The sequence below is a fragment of the Peromyscus californicus genome, unplaced genomic scaffold, assembly GCF_007827085.1.
Source record: "Peromyscus californicus insignis strain IS unplaced genomic scaffold, ASM782708v3 Scaffold_4__1_contigs__length_199733344, whole genome shotgun sequence".
Lineage (NCBI taxonomy): Eukaryota > Metazoa > Chordata > Mammalia > Rodentia > Cricetidae > Peromyscus > Peromyscus californicus.
The window spans coordinates 125,923,567-125,949,813 of NW_026294562.1; the positions used below are offsets into that span (position 1 = coordinate 125,923,567).

General features: G+C 52.0%; 1 protein-coding gene across 4 annotated transcripts in view; it reads right to left on the minus strand.

The window, feature by feature from the left end:
- Klhl25 (kelch like family member 25) overlaps window positions 1-25,612 on the minus strand; it is a 28,651-nt gene extending 3,039 nt beyond the window's left edge. For 2 of the 4 annotated variants that reach the window (XM_052712112.1, XM_052712115.1), the window contains exons 1-2: window positions 25,490-25,612; window positions 3,497-5,301 (exon numbers count right to left, since the gene is read on the minus strand). In XM_052712112.1, the coding sequence (XP_052568072.1) occupies window positions 3,521-5,290 (1,770 nt within the window). In that variant the 5' untranslated portion in view covers window positions 5,291-5,301; window positions 25,490-25,612 and the 3' untranslated portion in view covers window positions 3,497-3,520. Of the gene's footprint in view, window positions 1-3,496; window positions 5,302-18,921; window positions 19,040-24,697; window positions 25,247-25,489 lie in introns of those variants that run through there. The other 2 variants (XM_052712114.1, XM_052712113.1) reach the window with 2 other exon arrangements.
- Window positions 25,613-26,247: the final 635 nt, after the last annotated feature.

Here is a 26,247-nt window from a genome sequence, read left to right on the forward strand (position 1 = left end):
GCCGGTGCTGAGCCACAGGAATTCCGCCATCTCCAGAGGTCCTGAATCTCCTAGACACTGGCAGGGCAGGAAGGCTGCTGCTCTTCCAGCACAGTCCTGAGGCCCCTAACAGTCCTAAGATACTGTAAGAGAGCCAACCTGAACATCCCAGGGGCACAGACTGCTGGCCCACTTTATCCTGCCGCCATATTACTACAATTCAATAACCAGAGCAAGGACTGAGGCTTCCTACCAGCTTCGGAAGACAGGCCTAGCTGGCAGGACAGCACCACAGAGAGGGACAATGTGAATGCCAGGGCCCACCCCAGCGTCCTATATGCTGAAATGTGTCCCTCAAAACCAGGGTGAGGGCCCCTAACTATGAGCACAGGATGGTGGGAGCCACCCTCCGTGGTTGCTGTGATGGCTCCAGACCAGTGACTGTCCTCTGGCTCACCCCACAGTCTTGGTCTATGCCCCTAATTCTGTCAGTTTCTTCTCGGGAGCCTGGTTTTCTCATCTGTGCAGTACAATCAATCCTCCAGCTGAAAAGAGGATCCAGCTGCAGATGATGAGTGTACTTTCAAGCCATGCTGTCATTTTCCATTCTCAGGTCTCACAGAGGCACAAGTGACCGCTGCCTGAAGGACATCCCAAGGCACTCTCCCGCCAGCTAGACCAATCCATAAAAGCTGGAGGAAGCCCTCAGTCCTGCTCTGGGCTGTTCCTTGTAGTAGTAGTAAGGCAGGCAGGCTAAGTGGACCAGCTGTCTGCAGCACTGAGGGGCTGGAAGAAGAACATGGGAGACTGGGCCTTGCTTACTTAAGCAGCTTTGAGGGGTACTCAGAGGGAAAGAAAAAGACCAAAGGATGTGTCCAGAGTGGGGCAACAGGGAATCATGGAGTAGTAAGCAGGGACTTCAGGGGCCTGCTGCTGTGGCCCCCGGAACTACCCTGGAGCCTACAAGGATGGCAGAGTAGATCTATAGAAACTGGGCACAAGCCGGGCGGTGGTGGCGCACGCCTTTAATCCCAGCACTCGGGAGGCAGAGCCAGGCGGATCTCTGTGAGTTCGAGGCCAGCCTGGGCTACCAAGTGAGTTCCAGGAGAGGCGCAAAGCTACACAGAGAAACCCTGTCTCGAAAAACCAAAAAAAAAAAAAAAAAAAACGAAACTGGGCACAAGTGGAACTCCCAGGGGACCAGGGATGGTGGACCTTGCCAGGACCTTCCTACTGGTTACCTGGCAGACAAGGCTGGATCAGCAGGGCCAGAGTCATTGGAAGGGGACCTGGGTGAGGTACCAGGCTGGGCATCCCAGGACAGCTTATTGGTTCGTGCCATGGTGGCTGGGGTGAATGTCATGGAGGTAGCAGGCATGCTGTGTTTTGGCCCCTTCTGGCCTTGACCATTAAGGTGCTTGGCCCTCTTCTATCCTGGGCTCCTCACCTCCCACACCACAGGCCCTGGTCTGTAGCTGAGTTTCATCCACATGCCATGGGGACTAAGGGTGGAGAGGGCTCCCAGTACCCAGGAGTGCCCGGCCTGTCCTGCATTATCAGCTTCTTGTCCTGCTGATGTGTTGTGGGTCTCGTCTTTAAAGAGAACCCAGAGACTATGACCTACGTAAACAAGCTGACAAGAGGAGGGGCCTGCAGACAGCAGGAACACTTCGGGGTCTGTCCTGGGGACAGAGGCCAGGAGGGGCTGTCCAGATGGAGGAGAGGCTGCTGGTGTGGCCAGACTGCTGTGGTCCCCCAGAAAGGGAAAGCTGAAGTCTAGGAGCAAACTTGAACTCTCAGCAGATGCTCAGGAAGCCTAAGGCCGTGGGGACACTCACCACCACCGTGGGGACGCGTGCTACCCGAATCTGGGGCTGACTGGGTATGAGCAACCGCCCTCTCTGTGCCCACTCCATCATCTAAAGCAGGCTGGTGACAAAAGCTTGTCCAGGACTCAGGACACAGTCACAGGAGTGACAACTGTAGGGATGGGCCAGGAACATAAAAGGACCTCACAGCTCACAGCATCCGAGAACTGTGTGACAATTTCCAGTCCCTTTGCCCACACGAGAACGCCGAGACTCTGGAAGTTAAGCCAACAGGGTGTCGGTGGCAAGAGGCCCGTGTGAGCTTTATCTAAAGCAGACAGCTCCTGAAAACATGACCAGGTTCAGCCCAGCTGCCCCTCCCACAGGGCAGTGACAGGGTAGAGCCTCTGCTGGGAAGGGTAAGGCACCCGCCCCCACTTCCTGAGGCTAATAGGGACTCAGGCATGAGGAGCCTCTGCCCCGCAGGTGACTCTGCCCCGCACGTGACTCCGCCCCGCAGGTGACTCCGCCCCGCAGGTGACTCCGCCCCTCGGGTGAAGCCGCACTCCCAAGTCATCAATGGCAGGAAGAGACAACAGTACTGGAATGACAACACCCCTTTGAAGCTTGCTGCCCCACCCCCCACCCCCCACCCCCCACCCCCACCGAGGGGGGGGACCCCAGATACTTGCCAGTCACACTTTTCTCCCTGAGAAGGGAGCTAAGGGAGCTAAGGGAGCAGACGAAAACAAAACAAACCCAAAAGTCTTCAAGAGAACGGAGTCCTGTTCCAAGTGCTGCCAGGAGCCAGCTGCTCCATGCTTACAGATCTGAGGTCTGCGGGCCCTCGAGGAGCCTTGGAGGCTCAGCAGGATCTGACTTAGCGTGAACTCAGCTCAGTCCACAAGCAGGTCCAGCTCAGGAGCCCTGTCTCGCACCCACAGGCTCACTGAGGCTCAGGACCTTCCTGACTGGGTCCCTTAATGCCACAGGAGCACAAGACAGGAGGCCAGCTGAGTGGAGGACGGGAGGTTCCCCTTCCAAGGCCTCCTTTTCTTGCTCTCAGTAGACCAACACCCACCCACCCCCATCTCAGCCCGCGGGAGTCCATCCCCGACGCTTCACCCCTGTAAAGACTTTGAACTGGGGCAAGGGACAAGGGGTAGTACTTTCCTAGGACCCGGCCATAAAAGCTCAGGCTCCCACACGCCAACCTTGCCAGCCCCTCCCAAGAAGACGCTAGCAGGCTGGCCTGGCACCCTCCCTCCTGCCTGCAAAGGGCAGCACAGGGGCAGACCCCTCCCTCTGCCCTTCCCTCCGGTCCCCAGGTCCCCAGGCTCTCGGCCACTGCAGACCTGTCTCTTAGAGTCTCTCCCATGCCGCGGCACCCCAAGGAGCACCTGATGAGTCACTTGGCTCTCCTCCAGCCAGGCTCTGGTTTCCCTGTGCCTTCATACACTCACGGTAGGCAGAGCTCACAGAACGGAGGCCTACTTCACAGAAGGCCTTCCTTCATCCCTTTAGCTCACACAGCAGACAGATAGATATTCCCCCTCCCACTGGCAAGCCCATAACTGCGCCAGAAGAGTTAGGATTCGAACTGGCTGCCTATCCCTAAATCCCATTATCCTGCTGCTCATCGGACCCTCCCTAGGAGATGTAGCAACCATTACCCCGACCAGCCAGTGGGGTTCCTCTGCCCTCCTCACCTGGCTGGGCTCCGGAGGTGCCTCTCACGCAGGCAGGTGTTTCCAGGTGCTGACAAAGGCCGTGGGGATGAGAGAGTAGGGCACGGTGGTGATGCAGTTCCACGTGTCTGAAGTGGGGTCATAGCAGTCCAGGGTCTTACACCTCTGCGTCCCAAAGTAGCCTCCCACGACATACAGCTTGTTGCCCGAAGCCAGGGCATGACAGGACATGCGTTTGGCGGTCATGTCCCCAATCCGAGTCCACTGGTTGGTCTCACAGTCGAAGCGATAGGCTGAGGCTGCTGTGTACTCTGTATCACCTCCCATGATGAAGATCTGGCTGCCCAGGACAGCGGCTGCCGTGTATCGCCAAGGCTGGGGACACTCGGCCTTGATTGTCCACCGGTTCTCGGAGGGGTCAAAACACTGGACTTTGGACACCATGTCCCGGTGGATGCTGGTCCCTCCGAACACAAAGAGCTTCAGCTTGGCGCTCACCACAGCGGCGTTGCTGACACCGTCTCTCATCGGGGCCACCATAGTCCACTTATTGGCCACGGGGTCATATTTCTCTACTTGTTTCAGGGAGACAGAAGGAGAGGCGGGGAAAATGCCTGCTAGAGATGTATGTCCCCCCACCACATAGAGGCAGTTCTCCAGCTCAGCCGAGCCATGGCCAAAGCGGGCAATCAGCATGGGGGCCGCCTTGGACCACTCCTCGTGGACAGTGTCATATACCCAGACATCCTTAGAGACCCCATTCTCAGAGCCCCTACCTCCCGTCACATAGACCTTGCAACCAATCGCCGAGGCGCTGAACTCCTTCCGGGGGCTTGGCAGATCCGCCTTGGGGATAATCTCCTTGGCTTTGTGGTCCACCTGGTAGATCTTGTCACACATGAAGGTCTGGCCCCCCAGGATGAGCAGCGTGTGACCTGCCTTCCGTGGCCGGGCAAAGGGACTGGTGACCACGCCGTCGTTCTGCAAGATCTTGGTCTTGCAGCGGAAGGCCTCATCTATGATGAGCTTGGTGCGTTCGTCCCCCATGAGGAGGGTCTCCCCGGACGCGGCCTCCTTCAGGCAGTCCGAGGGCAGCAGGGCCAGCCGCACGCTGCGCAGGAGCAGGGGCAGGTGAGCCTTCCTCTGCTCCAGGTCATGCTTCACCCACTGCAGGATGGCCTCAAAGACCACACGCTCGTCCTCCGTCTCCAGCTCGTCACTCGAGACGAGGTCCAGCAGCGTGTCCTTCGACAGACTGTTGAAGTCCTCACTCTGCCGCACCGTCTCAAAGTGCACCAGGCACATGCGGCAGGAGAGCTCGTAGAGTCGCCGGCACTGGTGGGCGTCGGACAGCAGCATCATGCCCAGGCAGTTGGAGGGGGAGAGGTTCTTCTCGAGGAACTCGGCCGCCGCATCCCGGACGTCGTGGAACTGCAGCATGTCACCGGCCTCCAGCAGCGACTCCGCATTCTCCTCGTTGATGACGATGCGCGAGGAGTAGGCGAAGTCCAGCAGCAGCTCCAGCACCTCGGGGTGCAGGTTGTCCTGGAAGTTGACCGTATCATCCCGGCTTTCCCGCAGGCCGTGGCTGAACATGGCCTCAAAGTATCGGCTGGAGGCCGCCAGCACGGCCCGGTGGCAGGGAAAGGCTCGGTCCCCAGCCCAGAGCGTGACATCGGTGAACATGCGGTGCTTACGCAGAGTGTTGAGGTGGGCCAGCACGCAGTCAGGGTGCGAGGCCTTGTGGAAGAGGGAGATGTTCATGGAGCCCGTGCTGCTCCGAGACTTGCGGGTCTCGTGAACACTGACGGACATGGTGCACCGACCTGCGGGGAGAATGACACCCGTCAGGGCGAAGCTCATGCCCACGGGCAACTGCATCCTCTTCACGCTCAACTCCAAATGCCCCACTCTCTCCCTCCCCTCCTCTGTCCGGCCCTAGGGAACCAAGCCTGCCTTCCTGCATCCCCAAAGATACTGCAGGCAAGAAAGTCCTGGGCCTCACCCTGTCCTACAGCGACTAGCTTTGTTCTGCCAGGACTAGGCCTGTGACACACACCTCTGGCTGCTGTGGTACCTGAGCACTCCATCTCATCTCGGGATCTACAATACATATGTACATACATGCATACACACACACACACACACACACACACACACACACACACACACACACACACACACAAAACAGGGTATTGAGCTCCAGGTACTGGTATGCCTGGCAACATGACCCTGAATAAAGATCCAAACTCCTTGATGCCATTGGTTAGGAACAGGGACCCTGAAGACATCTCAGCCATTACTGTGTAGCCTTGGGAAAATTAATTTACCTCGAGGCATTTTCCCTCAACAATAAAGTACCAATAAAAACAGTGGCACTTTACAGTGCTTCGGAAGTTCCATGAGAAGAACACACTTGCACTCACAACAGCCCAGGCTTCCCCGTTTACTCAGCCAGCTGTCACTACACTGTCCTGAATGAACCAACGGGCAGGCGTTCCGATCTGTGTTGGTTTTTGTTGTTGTTTGTTTGTTTGTTTGTTTGTTTGTTTTTGGTGGTTTGACACAAGGCCTCTCCATGTAGCCCTGCTATGTCCTGGAACTCCCTCTATAGAGCGGTCTGTCCTCAAACTCAGAGACCTGCCAGCCTCTGCCTCCCCAGTGTTAGTATAAAAGGATTGCTCCCACTCCCGGCAAGTCTGAGTTTTTAATGACTGTACTAGTTTTATATTCAAAAGCCATGTGGAAGGTTCTGGTTGAGTGTGCTGGGTGTGGGTCACTCCTGGAACTGCAATGAAGGACATCAGGGCTGAGGTATGGGAGGTATGCCCAGGCAGTGTTGCTCAGCACAGACACCTTCCCAGTCCCACAGAAAGTTCCAGAGGTGGAGGTCAATGTGTGGGACACACTCAGAACCCTCACTAAGCAGATACATTTAACTGGGCATAAAGCATGAGTCCTGTGACTACACCGGTACCACAGACCGTTCTAGATACAAGCAGATGAGCAGACACACTGGGCCTCATGCAGACACGCCCACCTTCAAACCCTTTATACACACTTATAACACATACTCTCACAAGGGCGGGGCCTCAGTGTACCCAGTGCTTGCCCAACTCCCACAGGACCCTGGTTTATACCCCATACCACAAAATCAAGACTCGCCTTTCCCTGCAAATAAAGGCACTAGCCTGCTTTACATTTAGAAATGCAAATGAAGGCTGGAGAGAGGACTCAGCAGTTAAAACCACTGGCTGCTCTTCCAGAGGACTTGAGTTTGAGTCCCAATATCCCCAAGGTAGCTCACAGCCTTGTGTAGACTCCAGTCCCAGGGGATCTGATGCCCTCTGGCAGCCTCCGTGAGAGCAAACTGGACACAGACATAATACACGCAGGCAAAACACCCACACGGCTCAGCAGTTAAGAGCAGTGTGCTGGTCCTCTGGAGGACCTGAATTCGGTTCCCAGCATCCGTATCAGGTAGCTCCCGTGTCAGAGGGATCCAACACACACATGGCATACTCATAGACATTTTAAAAAGAAGAGCTGCCTTTCTTGCTGGGTACTGTGGCACATGCCTTTAATCCTAGCACTTGGAAGGCAGAGGCAGGCGGAACTGGAGCTCTGTGAGTGAGGCCAGCCTGGTTGGTCTACATAGTGATCCAGGACAGCCAGGGCTATATAGAAACTACATAGAAACCCTATCTCAAAAGAGCGAAGAATAAAAACAGAATCAATTAAAATTCAATTGATCAGAGTGTTTATATTTTGACTGTATACACATTTTATTTTGGTTTTCTTTTCAATTGTTGGTTGTGTCTTTTGAGACCAGGCTGGCCTTGAACTCAGAGGCCTATGCTTGCTCAGAAGTCAGCCTGCCTCTCCTTCCTGAGTAATGAGATCAAAAGCCTGCACCATCAAGATAAGTTCTTAGCATTATTTTTTTGTTTTTGTTTTTGTTTTTTTCGAGACAGGGTTTCTCTGTGTAGCTTTGCGCCTTTCCTGGAACTCACTTGGTAGCCCAGGCTGGCCTCGAACTCACAGAGATTTACCTGGCTCTGCCTCCCAAGTGCCCAGCCTCAGCATATTTTATAAAAGAATTTGTTTGCTTTCGAGACAGGGTCTCCCTCAGCATCTTCGGTGGTGGCCTCCTGAAGGTTGAATCACAGGCACAAGTCACAACTGGCTCTTGTGGAAAGCTGGAAGTGAAGTCATCAGAGTAAGAGGGAGATGTGCCCATGCCTCAGTTGGCTTCATGGCTCACACCTCCTGCCATGCCTGGCCCACACCTGCCCCACAGGAACAGGCTGACACGGGCATATGTCTAGAACGGACTGAGGAGCGGTGTTTGGTAATACATATAATTCCTTGTCAGGTCACCAAATGTCCCTACCTCGAGTCTCCCACAAAGGGCAGCAGAGCAAGCTAACACTCACGCCTGAGCTCACACCAACTGGGCAGAATAGACCTGCTTGCAGAACCTGTAACATGTACAGGTGGACAGGCCAGCTTCTATCTGCTACTGAGGTCAAGATCAACTGTGCTGTGGTACCATGGCCTTGGCATGCCCCTGACATCATTCCCCCATATTGGTCAGTGAGGTCACACAGGTGAGCCCTACACACTACCTCCCACCCCAACTTCCCTTCCCAGAACTTGGGAAGTGAAGGCAGACAGGAACTGCCTTATGATAGGTAAATGATCACAGCCTGTCCTTTTCAAGACAGGGTTTCACTGTGTAGCCCAGGCTAGCTTCAAATTTGCAATCCTCACCCTCCAGGTGCTGAGATAACAAGAATGTGAAGTCACACCCTGCCCCACCCCAAACCTCCTCACTTAGCACCCACCAATGCCAATGGTATGTCTATTTGAGGAAGGACGGCCACATCAGCCTCCATAATTGATAGTTCCAGGCTGACTACAACTGAGACTGGGCAGGCTCGTACACTGGTGGATGCCATCAAATGCTTTCTCCACTACAGTGGGGAAGCCTGGAACAGGTCAGGCCGTGGGCCTTGCTGGGCCTTACCCAAGGCAGCAGCTCTGCCTTCTCAGGGGCGGTACAGAGCAGGAGGGAAAAGGTCAAGTCCTGTGAAATCCAACTGAGAATAAGGCAATCCTGCAAAGGATCCGCAGGGAATTCTGGTCAGGCAGGGGCCAACTTGTAACTGCCAGGTGGCCAGGGCCACCTTGTGCTTACAGAATTTGTAAGTAAAATGTAAAGAAACAATAGGTTTCATGACTACATTTTCCACACACGTCACTGTACTTTGCTCATATCTGCCCCTCCCACCGTCCCCCCTGCTGGTCCCCTCTTTCCCCACAAAATAAATCACCTTCAACTCTTGGCATACACACATATAGGTAAATCCACGGGAGGATGATGTAACATTGTCTTTCTCCCCAGTCCCTACCCCCACTGCCCTCTCTTGCTGAGCATTTGACAGAAGTTTTCATCCCAAGACCCAGGTACAACCCGTTTTAGTCGGGGTGGGTGAGGTTACATCGCAGCAAACACCCCTCAGATGGTGGTGTCTTGGCAGAACCACGGGGCTGTGGTAAGCTTGCTTCATCTTATGGAACTCACTTTTGGGTCACTCTCAGAGACCCAAAGAGAGCAGTCACCAAGCCACCAGTCAGTGTGTCAGAGGGAAATCCATGGCAGTGGTGGTTAAGAGCCTGGCCTGGAAGGACACACCATTCCGTTCCTATCTCAGTGGCCAAAACCAGTCACACAGCTTGACTGGCCCAGAGAAGGGAGAAGGTGTAACCCGGTCATTCGCCCACTGTCTGTAACTCCGACGAGACGGAACTGCTGACAGAGAGCTCTGTGTGTGCTAACTTATCTAACACCGCAATCACATCTGCACAGGTTGGGAAAGCAGGCAGAGATGTGAAGAAATTTATCCAAAGGCCAACAGGGACTGGGACAGAGCCAGGTCTCTGGCTTGGGTCCCTACAACCTCCCCAATGTGACCCCAACACCACAAGGCTGAGGAAAATGTGACATTAGACTCTGGGTCTCACTTAACTTTCCCCCTGAACCACAGTGTGGGAGAGGCAGGCCTCAGCCTGGCATGTCACCAGATTCTGGTATCAGGACACGGGTCTCCACCCACAAAGCAACCTTTCTCACCCAGGCTCTATCTAGTTAGGACAATTAACATTGAAGAGTGTGCCCTGTGCCCCAAGACATCCATGGCAGTAATGAATTCACTTCTGTCCTGAGCTCAGTGGCAAGTAGGAAGCTGCCTCTGGTCACTGTGTTCTCTGTTTAAAATGCTGCCTTAGGGACAGGATGGGACAGTTACCCAGAGTTTCACACCAACCCGAGGATGTGTGGAATTGGCCAGCTTCTCACCAATAAGCTTTGTATAAAAGCTGTCAGACCCTCATGCTCAGCCACATGCTGATTCAAGACCCTTAGTGTCCACCTCTGCCTGCCTGGTATCCTGCCTAGACCAACATGCACACTCAGGAGCTCCACCATAAAGGACAAAGTGACAGTAATGAGTGAGATTGAAGATGACAGTCTCTAGAACAATATTCCTGAACCCACAATTTCCATGGAGGTGAGTGGAGAGAGAGGTGGCAGGTAGGGCAGTCTCCTACTTAGGGGCAAAAGCCCATTCTTGAAACACACACACACACACACACACACACACACACACACACCCCTCTTTTCTACATATAAAGCAGATACTGATGGACCCAGGGTAGTAAAATGGGAGGGAGGGACCACTGGCTGCTCTTCCAAAAGATGTGGGTTTAGTTCCCAGCACCCATATGGCAACTCAGAACCGTCTGTAACCACCGTTCCAGGGATCCATGTCTTCTTCTGGTCTCCTCAGGCACCAGGCATGCAAATGGTGCAGAGACATACATACAAACCATGCAAACACAGAATTCTTTCAAAACATAACAGGGGCTGAGGATGCAGCTCAGTTGGCAGAAGGCTTGCACACACAAGACCCTGGGTTTGATCCCAGCACTTCATAAGCTGGCATGTGACAGCACACACCTATATTCTCAGCACTGGACATAGGAGGCTGCAGCATCAGAAGTTCAAGGTCACCTTTGGCTACATATCTAATTTGAGGCCTGCCTGGGTTATGTAAGACCCTGTCTAAATACAAAGTTGGTTAGTTTTTAGACGGGGTAAAGATGCTTGCTGCCAAGCCTAATAACCTGAATTCAATTTCCAGAACATACATGGTGGAAGAAGAGAATTATCTCTTGCTAGCAGCCTTCAGACCTCACATGCCTATGCACGCACACACATGCACAAATTCATAAATGTTCAAACTAAACTTAAATGGAGTAGGTAAATTCTGGAAGGAAGTTGTAAGGGGGTTTAGAAGAGGCAGCAACAAGAAAACCTGCTCTTAACCACAAACAGACATTTCTAAACTGTCACAGGGGTGCTGGGCACAAGGCACAGGTCCGCTCCCTAGCCCCATGTAAAACACTAAAACTCAAATCACTGCAGTTACGGAATACTCTTTCATGCTGTTTTTACCTCCACTTCACACATGGGACACTTTCCTAACTGTTCTCATAGGCTTTGAGGGATTCGTATTTTAATTTTTACCCCAAACCCAAATATCGCTGCTTTGGCTGAATTATTGCTTTCTCCTGAGATACATTCTTGGGAGAAGGATGGCAGATGTCTCATTGTCTTGCAAGTGCCGTTTGCCATGCGATCCCACCCAAACAAGCCATGCTCCTGCTGTCCCTACAAAGAGGCCTCTGCAGCCACAAGAGCCAGCACAGACTCAAGTCCATGAAGACAGGCACCGGGTGCCACTCAGCTTCCACATCCCGCCACCTGCTCCCCTCCACTGTCTCAGGCCAGATCTCCAGGCCCAGCTGGAGCTCCAGATGGGAGCAAGGCCAGTGGAAAGCACACCATTACTCCAGCCACAGAGGCAAGCAACCTGAGCACTCAGGTTCTTCCATCTGGTGAAATCCGTGCCTTCCTCTCACTTAGCCAGGGTGAGGCAGAGACAGAACAGTGCAGCCCCTGCACAGCACACCAGACACCCTTGTAGGATACTCAGGGAGAGGCTGCCTCTCCTGCTCTCTGGCCCCACAGATGGAGCCATTAAGAACACACTGACCTAGATACCAATTTCGACGAGCCTCCCGGAGCGGGGAACACACAGGACAGCAGAGAAAATGAATGAGATTAATAGTACCAGCCATTTCCCAGGGGGGGACTGCCTTCTGTCCCCAGAAGCCCTGCTTCCCCACAATCCCTGGCTTCCATGAAGATCAGGTTCCCCATCCCGAAACCACACACTCCAAGGCCAGCTTGCACTTGCTCCCTCCTTCTCTCTTAATTAAAAATTGATATTTATTTATATCTTTGGGGTTAGGAGCACATGTGCTATGGTTTGAGTATAGAAACCACAGAACAGCTTTTGGGCACTGGTCTCTAATTTTCCACCATGTGGGTCCCAGGGATTGATCGGGTCTTTAGGCTTGGTGGCGGGCACCGTTACCGACGGAGCCATCTCACTGGCCCCAGCTCATCTACAGGAGTACAATGCAGAAGGCAGCCGGTACCACCTCTGGGAGAACAACCAGGCAACATCTTTCTACGTGAGACTTAGGTGCCCTTTGCCCCAGCATTTATTGCCACTCACGGTAACCTTCCTTCAGTTCCCGTGGACAGGAGTATCCATGATGGCCTGGCTACATAGGCCAGGAGAGCCTCGGTGCTCAAGAATGAGTGGTCTGATAGCTCCCTTTTGAAAGGTCTGTGGTGTGCAGTAGTACACACCTTTACACATGCATGCCCCACCCCCAACACACCAGAGTCACATAGGCAGAGTTGCTTCCCATAAAATCAATCTGAAAGAAAGAATTACTTCCAGAACACTGACTGAATTCTATCTGCTGTAGCCTTCAATCTGCTAAGTTATGTGGTTCTGATTACGGTACCTGAAGAAAAGCCAGTCTCACCCAGATAAAGCCTTTTCAGATAACCACGGCCTCTCTTCTCTGACCAGTGGCCGTTTCTTTATGAGTCACTGAAGTGTGGAATCTGAACCGTATCAATGAACTGTTGTACTCTGCCACATTCCCAACCTGCACCTTGAATGGATCATTTACCCAGGCAGGGTTTTGTAACCTGGTGCATGGGTCACATGAAAATATTGGCTCGCTGAGTTATGCACTCAGGAGAAAGTGAACAAGACAGATGATATCTCAGCATCACTGTGAAAACTGTTTGGATCTGGAGGCCCTCAAAGGAGCTTCACGCTGACACTGGCTTGCAAAACTCCTTCACATTAACCACACCTTCTCTGGAACTTACAGACACTCCCTGAAGGAAGTGTTGGGGGAAGGTAACTAACATGCACACATCCAGGATTGGGCCGGAGTCACTACTGAAGATCAGATGAGCCCTGGACCTCCCCCATCCCAAGCACTGTGGGCTGTGAGACTTGTACCCCACACTCACATTCTCTCTCCCCCTATTCCCCAGGCTGCAGCGCCCTGCAGTTACTGGGCTGCAGGGGTTGGGTCAGGTACCCTCCCATCCCTACCAAGGCCCATTGCGCCTGTCATTGTCAGAAGTGTGTCTCAGCACGGCATCACCTCCTTCTCTCCCCAAATGACAGGCCTCCCTCAGCAAAGTACAGGGGCCGTGCCTGGGCATCACAGCTGATACTCCCTGGCCTCCTGAAATTACATATGCATGCATATTTATAGCAAATACATGGATGCCCATAAATAGCCACTCACTCATGATGCTTTTGCATGGTCAACCTCCCCTGCTCAAAGGTCTTCAATGAACTTGGATGTTCAAGCCTTGTTCAATGTGTTTCCTCCTCTCCAGATCCACAGCCTATCCGTTTCTTCCCCTCCCACCCTTCCAGCTCAAGGTCCCCCCAAAATCCCTCTGCCTACAACCCCAGCTTCCTAAGTTGTTCAGCATACCTTATACATAGTAGATGCTGAGATCAATCCAAATCAATTCAAGTATTTCCAGGCACTTACTGCACACTACACCCATACCAAGAGGGACATCTGTGCTGTCTCTCATAACAAGAATATCCCTTTGTTCTGCTATAGCACCGAGACCTTCTCCTGATGGTGGGCATGTTCTACTGCAGACCACTTCCTACTGCACTTATCTATGTCTGCAGCTCCAAGGGCAGATTCTCTTATATAATATTAGAGGGACCAGCCTTAATATTATACATCCCAGGAGGTCAGGAGAGAGAACTACTAACGGTGAGGACTATTCTCGGGGAAATAGAATCTCAGCACACCGAGCTCTATAGTCCACTTGCTTTAATTCCTGGCATAACATCCTATATACACAGCTTTAGTTCTGTTCTCGTGCCTAGCTCCTTTCTTGCCTGATTTCTCTCTGTTTATCTACTTATGGTGATATTTTATTTGTATTAAAATGTTATTTGTATGTTAATAAATAAAGTTGCCCGGGGGTCAGAGCTATTAACAAGCCATAGGAAAGCAGGGCAGTGGTGGCGTACGCTTGCAATTCCAGCACTTGGTAGGCAGAGCTGGGTAAGTCTCTGTGTGTTCAGGGATACAGCCATTATTGGATACACATGCCTTTAATCTTAATACCAATCATGGAAAACCTGGAGGCCTATACAGACAGGCCGTGGGGAGGCGGTCATGTGGTTGGGTTTACAACCAATGAGAAGGCAGGACAGGAACTCTATATAAAGACTTTAACACAGGGGTAGCTCTGGTTCGGAGAGGTAGGACCACCGCAGGAGGAAGGGTAAGGTATTAGCTCTTAGCTCTGACCTCTTGGCTTTCTTCTTTGCATTGGTTCTGTGTTTCTTATTTAATAAGAAGGTTGGATACATCTACATTTACTGCTCCCTCTTAAGTTCTATCTTAATTCTCTCGTCTTAATTCTGCCTCATCTAGGTCCTTTTCACCTTGTTCTTGCCCAGCTAGGACTTTCCCATCTGGCTCTTCCTCATCTTCCATCTCGTTCTTCTGGTGCTCTCCTCTAGCGCCTCATCTAGGTCCTTTTCACCTTGTTCTTGCCCAGCTAGGACTTTCCCATCTGGCTCTTCCTCATCTTCCATCTCGTTCTTCTGGTGCTCTCCTCTAGCCCTTTAATCTAGTTCTTCCCCATCTCAGTTTGTTCCTCTCAAGTTCTTACCCATCTAGTTCTTCCATTCTCTTTTCTCTTCTCCATCCCGTGCCCTTGAAGTCCCGGTATATAAAGGGAGGGTTCGAACCGAATTGTGTAAAGCTATTACTTAACGTCCACCTTACCTAGGCAGTGTCTCCTTGTGGAATTTACCTTAGGTCAGGAGACTTGCACGTGGGCTGTTATCACTGTTATCCTTGGAAGTTGGGTGCCCACCTAGGCGGTGTTTCCTGTAGTCCTTCAAAGTGGCTAAGGGAGATATCTGATTCCAGAGAAAGCCTTTCCTGAGGCTGTTCTCCAAATACCTGGAATGTGTATGTCCAGAGAGTGATCAGTCCACACTGTTAGCCCTTCTTAGGGAAAAGTCAATTGGGAAAACTATGAAGGCATGCATGATTTTCATAACAGAATACAGCTGATGTATAACAAGCCAAGTAACACCAAAAACTCCTTGGGATTTGGCTTCCTCTGGAGGAATTCCCTAATCCCTCCAGGTAGTGACTTTGCCATAACCAGCTGAGTTCTTATGATAGATTCCTGTGGCCCGAAGCAAGATTCTGCATCATTCTGCATCCCCTTTGTATGTGCAGGATGCTCAATAGGTTCCATGTCATGGAAAGTGGACTAAAGTACTACCCACTGGAGTAAGAATGGAGATGTCCCAGGGGCTATTATAAACCCGCACAATTGTGTCAGCCGTATTTCTGGAGGTGTAATCAATATTTCATGCTTGCACTAATTTAAAAGACTTTCTTTTTATGTGTATGAGTGTTTTGACTGAATGTGAATATACACCTGCTTGTCTGGTGCCTTGGAGGCCAGAAGACAGCATCAGATTCCCTGGAACTGGGGTTACAGATGGTTATGGACAGCCATGTGGGTGCTGGGACCCAAATCCAGGTCCTCTGCAGGAGCAGCAGATGCTCTTAGCCACTGTGCCATCTCTCCTGCCCCATGTTTAATCATTTAAGCCAGGTGGCTCATGCACAGAATCCCAGTACTTGAGAGGGAGAGAATCATTTTGAGGTCCAGGCTATATAGTAAGTTTGAGAAGAGCTGAGCTAATAATAGAGTGAGTCCTCATCTATAAAAATGAAAGTCATTTTTAGTTGGAACTAGAGGAGAACCACCTCCAGCGCCGCTCTGGATGGTGGTCCATAAATCACACAAGTCCACGTGGGGATGCCAACCTCGAGCAGCATGACAGGATAGCTGAGCAGAGTGTCCCTAGCTCTGGATCCCAGGCTGCCGGAGATGCCTGGTTTTCTCATCTGGTGGCAAAATAAATGTCCCACAAGAGCACGTGAACTGGTCTAGTTCGCTAAAGCTGCCACCCCTGACGATGTCCTGCTGTGGGATGGTCTGCATGTCAAGTGTGTTGCTGATTGGTCAATAAATAAATCCCTGATTGGCCAGTGGCCAGGCAGGAAGTATAGGCGGGACAAGGAGGAGAATAAAGCTGGGAAGTGGAAGGCTGAGTCAGAGAGACACTGCCAGCCGCCACGATGACGAGCAGCATGTGAAGATGCCAGTAAGCCACGAGCCATGTGGCAAGGTATAGATTAATAGAAATGGATTAATTTAAGCTGTGAGAATAGTTAGCAAGAAGCCTGCCACGGCCATACAGTTTGTAACCAATATAAGTCTCTGTGTTTATTTGGTCGAGTCTGAGCGACTGTGGGACTGGCAGGTGAGAGAGATTTGTCCTGACTGTGGGCCAGGCAGGAAAACTCCAGCTACAATGTCCTCCTGAACACACCATCAGTACTAGCCCTGGGCAGGCAGGATTCCAAGACAGGGCCCCTGATCCCCGCCAGTGGTCTTTTCCTATGAAGAGGTTACCCTACATGGCAGGGGGGTTACAGGTGCAATGGCTGACTGCCCTGGGCTGGGGAGATAACTCAACTGGAAAAGTGCTTGCCATGGAAGCTGAGGACCTGAGTTCCATCCCAAGACCCACATAAAGCCAGGTGTGGGAGGACATACAATCTTGGCACTGGTGAGACAGGTAGGTCCTTGGAGCTCAATGACCAGTAGTCAGCCTAGTCTACTTGGTAAGCTCCAGGCCCGTGAGACCCTATTTAAAAAAGAAAAAGGAGGAGGAGGAGGAAGACCGTGTTAGGAATGACATCCAAGGTTGACCTCTCACCTCACAGGAACCCACATGCACACATGTGCACATGTACACAGATGTGCCCTTAGGAAAGAAACTGTCTGAGTGGACTTGACCTCCACGACCCCTGTAAAGACAGTGTTCTAGGCTGAGGAGACGGCTCAGTCAGGAGAGTCCTTGCTCAACTTGAGTTTGATCTTCAGAACCTTATAAATTAGGCACAGTAAGAGACCATCTGGTGGAAGTAGTGGTCCCTTCCTGTAATCCTAAAACCAAGGCGGCTGAGGCAGGAAGATCGCTAGTCTGAAGGTAGTCTGAAGCCATCACACCCAGCAAAACTTGTCAATCGTTTTTTGGAACTTTCCATTTGGTATTTTCAAACCAGTTGACCACAGATAACTGAAGCTACAGAAAATGAAGCTGGAGGCAGAGGCGGCTACCCCATGAGGCCCAGTGGCCTCCTGGCGGACAGCATTGTCTATTGAATGCAGATCAGGGATTTATCCAAAGGGTAAGGTGTTCGGGTCTGGGTGTGAGGCTCAGAACAGGACTTCATCTCTGTCCCTGGCGCTTAGCAGGTAGTAGCATCAAGTGGGGTCCCAGTAATTTTAATAAAGCTCCAACTTCTGTTCCCAGGCTCCCTCCACAACTGCGTGAGCAGTCAGTTGTGCTCAGGTGCAATTATCTAGGAGAACTCTGCAAAGGTCTCATCCATACTTCAAAAACACCGCAGGGCTGGGATACAGCTCGGTTGGTAGTGTTTGCCTAACATGCAGAAAACTCAGGGTTTGATCCCCAGCTCCACATAAATGGGGGATGGTGCCACACACCTGTAATCTCAGCATTTAGGGCTAAGGGCAGGAGAATCAGAGGTTCAAGGTTATCATTGCCTGCAAAGTAAGTTTAGTTTGAGACCAGTCTGGGCTGCAATAAGACCCAGTCTGAAAAAAGAAAAGAAAATATAGACACAGAAGCAGTTGAGCAAGCCCCCGTGACCTGGGTAGGTGTATTCAAGTACAGATGTGCCCTGCTTTATACATCAAGGGAGCAGTGTGCAGTGGCCCTGCCTCAGTCTCACCAGCCAGACAAACCCTGACATTTGCTTGTAATTATACCTTTCAATACAAAGTTCTAGCTGGACTGATAAAAATAGCAACTGCAGCTTCCTGCAACAGATACCCCAGTGGGTGCTGGTGCCTGAGAGGAAGCCTGGCAACCCAGCCTACCACTTGGTGCCAATCCTGCCTGCCAAGCGTGGGATGACAGAAGGCTGGGGTCCACTCAAAAACTGTTGGCGAGTGCCTCGCTCCCTCACCCCTTTCCCAAACACCTAGGACTCAGACTGGAGATGGGGACATAATCACAGAAACATCCATCAGCCTCCTCTCGTCATGAGCTATACAAGGACACTTCAGGAGGCCTCCCAGGAATACTTTGGGGGCCCCACTGTCCCCTCTGTTGCCTACCTGACCAAGGCCCATCCTCTCTAATGTCTGTTCCTAGTAGGTCAGATTGGTGGTCCTAACAAGTGCCCACTCTGGGGCAGAGTTCTAAGGGTCTAGGGCAGCAATCACACAACCAGACTGAGTACTGCTTCTGAAGGGAGGGAACAAGGACTCAAGGGAAGAGCAGGAGAGTTCTGCCAATGCCTCAGCACTGAGTCCCGGCAAGGATACATTCCACCAGGCAGCCAGGCCACAGCCTGGTCACCCTGACTCCTCCGCCACAAGGTCTATCAGGAGACCATGTGCACAGCCTGGCTCTCTACAGACCTCGAGATCTACCTCTCCCTCTCCTTCAGTCTCCACATTCTTTCTGTCTCCCAGTCATGTACAAGCGCCCATTCGGTACATCTTTGGCTTCTTTTAAATCTCCTTGCCACAGGAAAACACACAGGGATCCTCACAGGAACATACAACACACAACTCAGTCCACAGATGCCCCTTCTAGACCCTTCCACGTACAAAAAGAGCTGACCCTGCTAACTCAACTACCTTACCGGGGCGGGTGGACCAGCCCCCTGTGAAGTACCCTTAAATCCAGCTAGGTAAGGCAAGCTCTACACATACACACTTCCCCTAGGCAAAGCCACCTGCCTGTCACTAAGATGCCCTTTAGAAGTGCCCCCACTCATTCAAATGCTCCAGCCTTCAGACACTAGGCTCCTATTACAAGAAACCATACCTCCTGAGGTTCCGGAGCTTCTGAGCTGAAAAGGACCTTTCAGAAATGCTTTCCCAGGCAGAGCACACAGCAGCACGCAGAGGGGAGGGCTGGGCAGGGATTAAAGGGCCTCATTTCACAGATGAGCACACACAGCCCAGAGCTTCCTTCCCTCAATCCCTAGCTGAACCTAGGAGACCAATAGGAGGCAGAACCTTGATCTTCTGGAAAAGCCCAGTCAAAAGAAAATGCCTGAATAGGCTGCTTGACTGGCTTTTTTTTTTTTTTTAAAGAAATGTATTTGTGCCATCATACTAGCTAAGCTTCAAAATGTACATAATATCAAGCATGGAAGAGAAATGGGCAATGGGCATTTAGTGGAAAAATAAATAATGGTGAGAGGCATATATGACTTTAATAAAATTTAAAACTGCCATACCTGCTTTGAAAGATACATGATAACAGGCTTCCACGGATTCACTGAATGGATTTCCAAGGAAAATGAGGACCAATCCAAAGTTTCTGCTTAGAAGATGATATGAGAGCCAGTGTCTGGCCACAATACAGCTGGACTGCTATGTAGCCAAAAGGAAAAGAGCTCCCTTCTACAAAGTGACAGAGGCTAAAAAGTACTGAACAGGGTCAGAATATAGAAAGTCAAACTTCACACACACACTCTACCTGAGAAACACCCCAAGGAAGGGACAGACTTTCACACACATCGTTTTTCTATATTGTTCATGTATAAACGGAATCTGTCAATATATTTAAATTTAAAACTACAATTTAAAGCACAATGTTTTCCTTGGTCTCCTCAGAACAGACCTTCGGAGGAAGCCTGGCACTCCACCTTGTACCCATGCCATCCCAGCCTTTGTTTGAACTCTGCACTACCTACCCAGCACACCTCTCTGGCTCAAATGTCACCTCCCCGAGGGGCATTCCCCAACCACTTTGTCTCCTCAGGTGCTCCTTTGTCCTGTTCCCCTTCCTCACACCTCCCAGTCTACTTTCCCTGCAGCCCTTTTTGGGGTACCTGCATTGATTGGCTCTGCCTGTTATCAGCCTCCTCCAAATGAGTGGGAGCTTAGGAGAACGGGGCTCACCCTCTTCTCGGCTGAATTCCAGAACCAGGCAGAGGACAGAGGACAAAATATGCCCATGAACACATCAGGAATGAAGAGACGAACGATGTCCACTTGCTCCCCTCTCCTGTATGGAAACAGCATTCAACCCCAGCTGAGCTGTGACCACTGACTGCCAGCCCTGCACACCGGAAGCTGAGGTCCAATGTAAACTCTTTGAACCCAACCTTCCTCCTGTGCCACCTACAGGACAAGCCACTCAGAACAGACCACCACACCCTCCTCCTTCAGACTCCCAAGCTGTCAATTCACACGCAGCCATGAGAAGATGAAGGCACTCACTGCGCAGTCTCTCAGGCCCAGAGGAACTTAAACTCTGGACTCTGGGTGCTCCTGCCTTGGCTCTAGAAGAGAGCTCCTTGCCTGCTGACCTCACTCCTGCCCAAACAAACTGACCTGGCTATGCAAACCTGGCAAGCAGCTCATCTAGGGGTTTGAACAAGGAAAGGATCTCTTTATCTTAATTAGGAATAATTTCCACTTGGCCTCCATTGATCTTTGCTCAGCCCTTCCTGTGACAGGAACAGGTAGAAAGGGCTAAGCTTTGTTTCCCTAGTCCTGCAGTCTACTCCTGCCCCCATGGCTGACACGGAAAGCACCCACTTGGCAGAGGTGGGTGGAGTGACAGCCAAGGCAGATGTGGTCCTCGGGCGGGCTGCAGCAGTCACAACTCTCCCACGGCCCTGCTCTGCAGGAGGAGCCACCCAACTGGTCCTGCAGGCACATCCTTGCCAAAGTCTGGCACTCAGCCTCCTCCTCCTGCCCCCCTGGGCTCCCCATAATCCTTCTCCTTCTCTGGACTCTTTCTCCATCTCTCCACCTTGGCTCTGTGCCCAGAGGACATCCCATAAGCTCTCCCATTGCTTAGAGGGAGGGGATCACACAGATACTCCACACTTGATGTCCAGTTCTCTGCCCAGGACAAGCCAAGGGAGACCTTGGGGATGACTCGTCTATGGGCCGCCTTCCACTGAACCCAGGCCTGCTCCCCCTGGGCCTAGACTGGTGCTTCCCTGACCCAGTTTCCTAGGCATAGTGCAGCCCCAAACTGGGGAGCAATTGGGGGACTGAGGGAGGATGGAGGGGAGAAGAGCCCTGTCCCTTTGGAGTACCAGCAGGACCTGACTCAGTCTCCCCTCATGGAGCTAAGGAAGCTGAGAGCTTGTGTTTGCTGACCTTATTCTAGACGTGGAAAAAAGAGGGTCCAGACAGGAGAATGGCTCATCTGATGCCCACAGCACTCAGCAGAGCTGGAGCCAGCACCCACCCAGCTCCTGCCTTCCACCTTGTCTTAGACACTGCCCATCACAGGCCGACTCTCCCGTTCTTCCTGCACACAAGGGTGACACACAGGCCTTATAACTGCTTAGCATTACACAGGCTGACTCTCCAGTTCTTCCTGCACACAAGGGTGACACACAGGTCTTATAACTGCTTAGCATTACAGCTTGCAAGACCCTGGGACATTTCAGTGAGACTGTTAGCAGGACCCTCTGGAAAGCATCCGTTTTCTAGAAGAGCCACCTGAACCCACAGTGGCATGAGGACCTGCTTATGGTCACACAGGCAGAAGTCAGTGTCCTTCCTACCACTGCTTCAGGTCAGAGGGATCCCACTGTGGGATGAAGAGGTGGAGGTGGCCTAGGGCCTTGGTTGAGCAGAAACACAGTAACCCTACAGACCACAGAACTTGGGGGCAGACCACTGAGGGAGAAATGCCTAGGGGGAAAATTATGAATTCATGGAAAGTACAGTGCAATTTCTCAGGTAACTTATTTGGCACAAGGCCTAACGGCATAGCCCAGGCTGACCTCTGTCTGGGATTAAAGGTGTGTGCCACCACACCTGGCTCTAACTTGGATTTCTAAGACCACAAAGCTGACACTTTTTTTTTTTTTTTTTTTTTTTTTAAATCAGGATCTCAGGGCTGGAGAAATTGCTCAATGGGTTAAGAGCGATGACTGCTCTTCCAGAGGAACCGGGTTCAACTCCCAGCACCCACGTGGCAGCTAACAACTGTCTCTAACTCCAAGCTCTGACACCTTCACACAGACACACATGCAGGCAAATACCAATGCAAATAAAAAATAAATTTTTTTAAGTCAGGATCTCACTTGTATCTCTGGCTGTTCTGGAACTTGCTATGTAGACCAGGATAGCCTGGAACTCAGAGAGCTGCTGCCCTCCCCGATTCTGATCCCAGTGGCATTTTAGACTTCTGAGATTAAAGATGTACCCTACCACCATTGAGACAGGGCTGCATGTAGCCCAGGCTTACCCTGAACTCCTGATCCTCCTGCCTCTACTTCCAAGGGCTGGAGTACAGGTGTGTGCCATGTCTGCTTTGATCCACGGCTTTACGCATGCTAGGCAAGCACTCCACCACTGAGCAAATCTCAGCCCAAGAGATTGTCACTTTAAACAACGGGCCACAAAGTTCTTTACCTTCTGTCATCCTAAGCAGCACCCACCGAGACAGGCCTGCAGAGGAAAGGTTTAAGAGCAAGAAAGAGATAAGGAGGGAGAGCACAAGGGTGGGGCCATGGCTGTGGACCCCATGCAGGCCGACCACAGAACAAGCTTCCCACCTCCATTCTGTCTCATGAGGATGGATAAACCGGGAAATGGAGCTGGCCATGAGCAGCCCACTAGACGCCAGACACCATTCCAGGGAACGCTCTGCAGTGCATGGTCTCATCTCACACCATCAAGACAGCCTTACAGTGACACACAAGCAGCATCTGATCCCCAGTCCTTCCACTGACCCTGTGCTGACAGGAATTATAGGGGAGCCCTTCCAACATCTAAGTCTTCTCTGTCCCTCTAATCCCCTCAGTGTCTGCCCCATGTGCTAACAGCCCAGAGAGAGCCACAAGGCTGGCAGGTGTTAGCTTTAGATGCCTTGAGAAGTGGTACCAGCAGAGGGTTGCCCAGGGCACTGTTCCACTAAGAGAATATGACCTGTAGGGGAAGCCAGATAGAAACAGACTCATAAGTCCTGTGGGGATGCCGTTACTGTAAACTTCAGCCTCTTTCTGGCCCTCCTTACAAGGGTCCCAAGTAAGTGTTTCCTGGCCCGGAAAAGGATTCACTAACACAGATCAGCTGAGGCAATTCAATTATGAAATTTACCACATTAGATGAAAAGCAGCATCTCAATCGGTCAATTCATTTGTGGCCACTACTGTCTGCACAGGAGGGAGGAAATCAAGACCCTGCCCAGGACATACCCACACTGCCATCTAGTAAAGGATTCACAGCTCAAACAATGAGCTGGTTAGCATTTTGAGTCTTCTCAGGCACACACACACACACACACACACACACACACACACACCAGAAGCTGCATGGGAAGCCAAGTCCTCCAATGAACCTGGAACGCTGCCCATGTTCATCACACTATCACAGCCAAGAATGAACCTTTTGGTCACCTCCCATCTGCCTCTCCCCTGACCTCATCTGTGCCTAAAGTGGGCATCCTAGTGCTGGCTCTGGAAGAGCATGGATGCATGGCAAGAAAAATGGCTGCATCCCAAGGTACAGAATCCAGGTTGTGGCAGGCCTTTGCTATCTCTCTTCTCCTCTCTCCAGGAAGCCTTCACTTCTTTACTCCAGCTCCCTGGGACCCTGTTCACTGGGCCTCTTTGCACACTGTGGTGTGTCAAGGCCCCCGATCCATGTGCCAGCACCCCCTCTCTCTACATGCAGGGTCTAAGTCTGCTCAAGTGACAGACCAAATAAATGAACCACTCACACCACCCTACATCACGTGCTCACTGCTCCAGGCCATCCCCCTCCCTCTAAAGACATGGGGAAGGAAGGCTGCTGTCCCTGCACACCACAGCCAGGGCCATTTCTTTTCTTCCTGCTCTTCTCTCTGCACACTGGTGCCCACAGACTCACGATGCTGTCAACAGGAATCCTGCCACTGTGGAACATGCAGCTGACCCACAGCTCTTTCTCTGCACAGCACAGCGGACCCAGCTGCAGCCTGAGGCCCAGGACAAAGGTTTCTTCCACCTTCCCCTGCTTCCTTTAAAACGCTCTCCCTGGACTACTTGCTGATAAATGACTCAAAGCTGCAATACCAGTAATTATAGGGCCAGGGACAAAACTGACTCTGCCAGTCTCCACAGACAAAGCCTGTGAACTCAAGAACCCCTGTCTTAAAGGGACCAAATCTACTGTAGGGTAAGAGCACCCTGGGTCCTCCCTCCCATCCCAGACACAAGCCTTCAGCAACACCCATAAGAAGTCCTCACTGCATAACTGTGTCACCTATGAGAGGAGAGGTCCAGCATCCTGGAGGGTCAGGTCCCAAGTCCCCCTCCCTCCCTGTCCCACTCCAGGGGAAGGTGAAACCAAATGGCCCAGGCAACTGGCATATCTTGTCCTCCCTGAGCAGTAAATCTTGGCCAAAGCAACTTGGACTCAGCAGAACTCCTCAGTGTACAGATGAACTGGGGGAGGCCTGGGATTGCAACCCTCTTCCAACTACCTGTGATCAAGTTTCTAGGAATTCTGTGGATGGTCATTGTGGCACTTGCTTATAACCCCAGCACTCAAAAGAGGGTCCCAAGTTCAAGGCTGGCCTGACTACATAACAAGACTAAAAAAGGAAAAAAAAATTATTTTAGACTACCGGAACGTACTTTAGGGTCCTTGAAACAGTTGCACCCAACGGTGTCTGGTGCCCCAGAGGCTCAATTCCACAACAGGAATATGAAGCTTCTGCTACAACTGTGAATTACAGGCAAGTGAGGGCCTTGCAAACCACAGCGGAGTTCTCCAGCCCGGGCAACTCTTGGGAGGAGGGTCGAGCAATTGGGGAGGAGGAAGATTTGCTATAGCCCCAGGGTGGAGCCACCACCTGCGTGGGTGGGTGGGTGTGACTCCGGGAGTGTCATCACGCTCCCTGGACAGACAACTTCCCGGACAGGAAGGACCCTGCGCCGCGGGCCACATGCGGCCAGATTCCGGGGGGGGCTTCTCTTCCCTTGTTTAACCCCTCGGCCATCTCGCTAGGCATGCGGACCTTGGCCTGGCGCGGGCGCAGAGCTGCGCTGTTCACATCCTCGAAGACAAGGAGCCTCCTCTTTCTAGGATCAGTAGTAATTTTTTAAAAAGAGTCAGCGGACTCAATGAATCAACCACTCCCGGGGGAGGGTAGCAGCTCCCGAGCGTAACATCCGTTTTCAAAACAATTCATTGCCTCCGCGGGAGCTCTGAGCAAAGCCATACGGGGTCCCCAAGCTCGACCGAGGGGCTCTCCTGGGTCATCCCCCCCCACACACACACACCACCACCACCACCACTTCCCAGACCCAAGGAACCCCGCCGGCGGTCCTAAGCCCAGCCCGGCGCTTCTCTTGCAGGGTCGCTGTCCCGGTGACAAGTCCCGACGACGGCGCCCCCTGTCGGCCGGGTCCCGACCTGGTACTCACCTTATGGCCCCCACCCGAGCTCCACAGTCCCCGCAGTCCCCGCGCAGTCCCCACGCAGTCCCCGCTGCCGCCGCCGCCGCCGCCCCGGGCCGGCTCACCAGTCCCCGCCGCGCTCCCGCAGCAGACCCGCACCGGCGCCGCCAACAAACTAGTTTCTCCGGCCTTCCCGCCCCGCCTCCCGGCCCAAAGCGCAGCAGCCAATCATAGGCCGCGCCTCTGTGACGGATGGGCCAACTAACCCGTAGTACAGCCGCGTGAGGAGAAAGGGGTGGGTGGTCCCGGCCGCCGGTACTGCGGGAGGCGGGGCGGGGAGAGGAAAGCCACTGCCACCAGATTCTTAAAGCGACAGGCCATTGCCTTCCCGCCCTGGTGGCCAGAGTTGAAGAAAGAAAGGCGACCTTCTCTAGAGCTTTCCTAAGGAAGAAGCGTTGTAGATTACACACAGGTTCCCGACTCACAGTCAATCTTTTTTACAGAATTGCAATCTAACCCTCCCTATGTTAAGGAAATCATTATTTACTCCCGGCTAGTTTCAGTGTTGGGGAGTTTCTACTGCCGCAAATCCCTGTCCACACTTGGAATCCATATATTTCAGGGGAGAGGACATACTTCAGCTGTCCTGTCAAAACGGCGGTTATTTCTTACTAAACTTTTTTTAAAAGACTTCCAATATTCTTTACACAAAACTAATAGATAAAATCTATATCTGCATATACATACATACACATCATGTATGGAATTTATTAGATTGATTTACA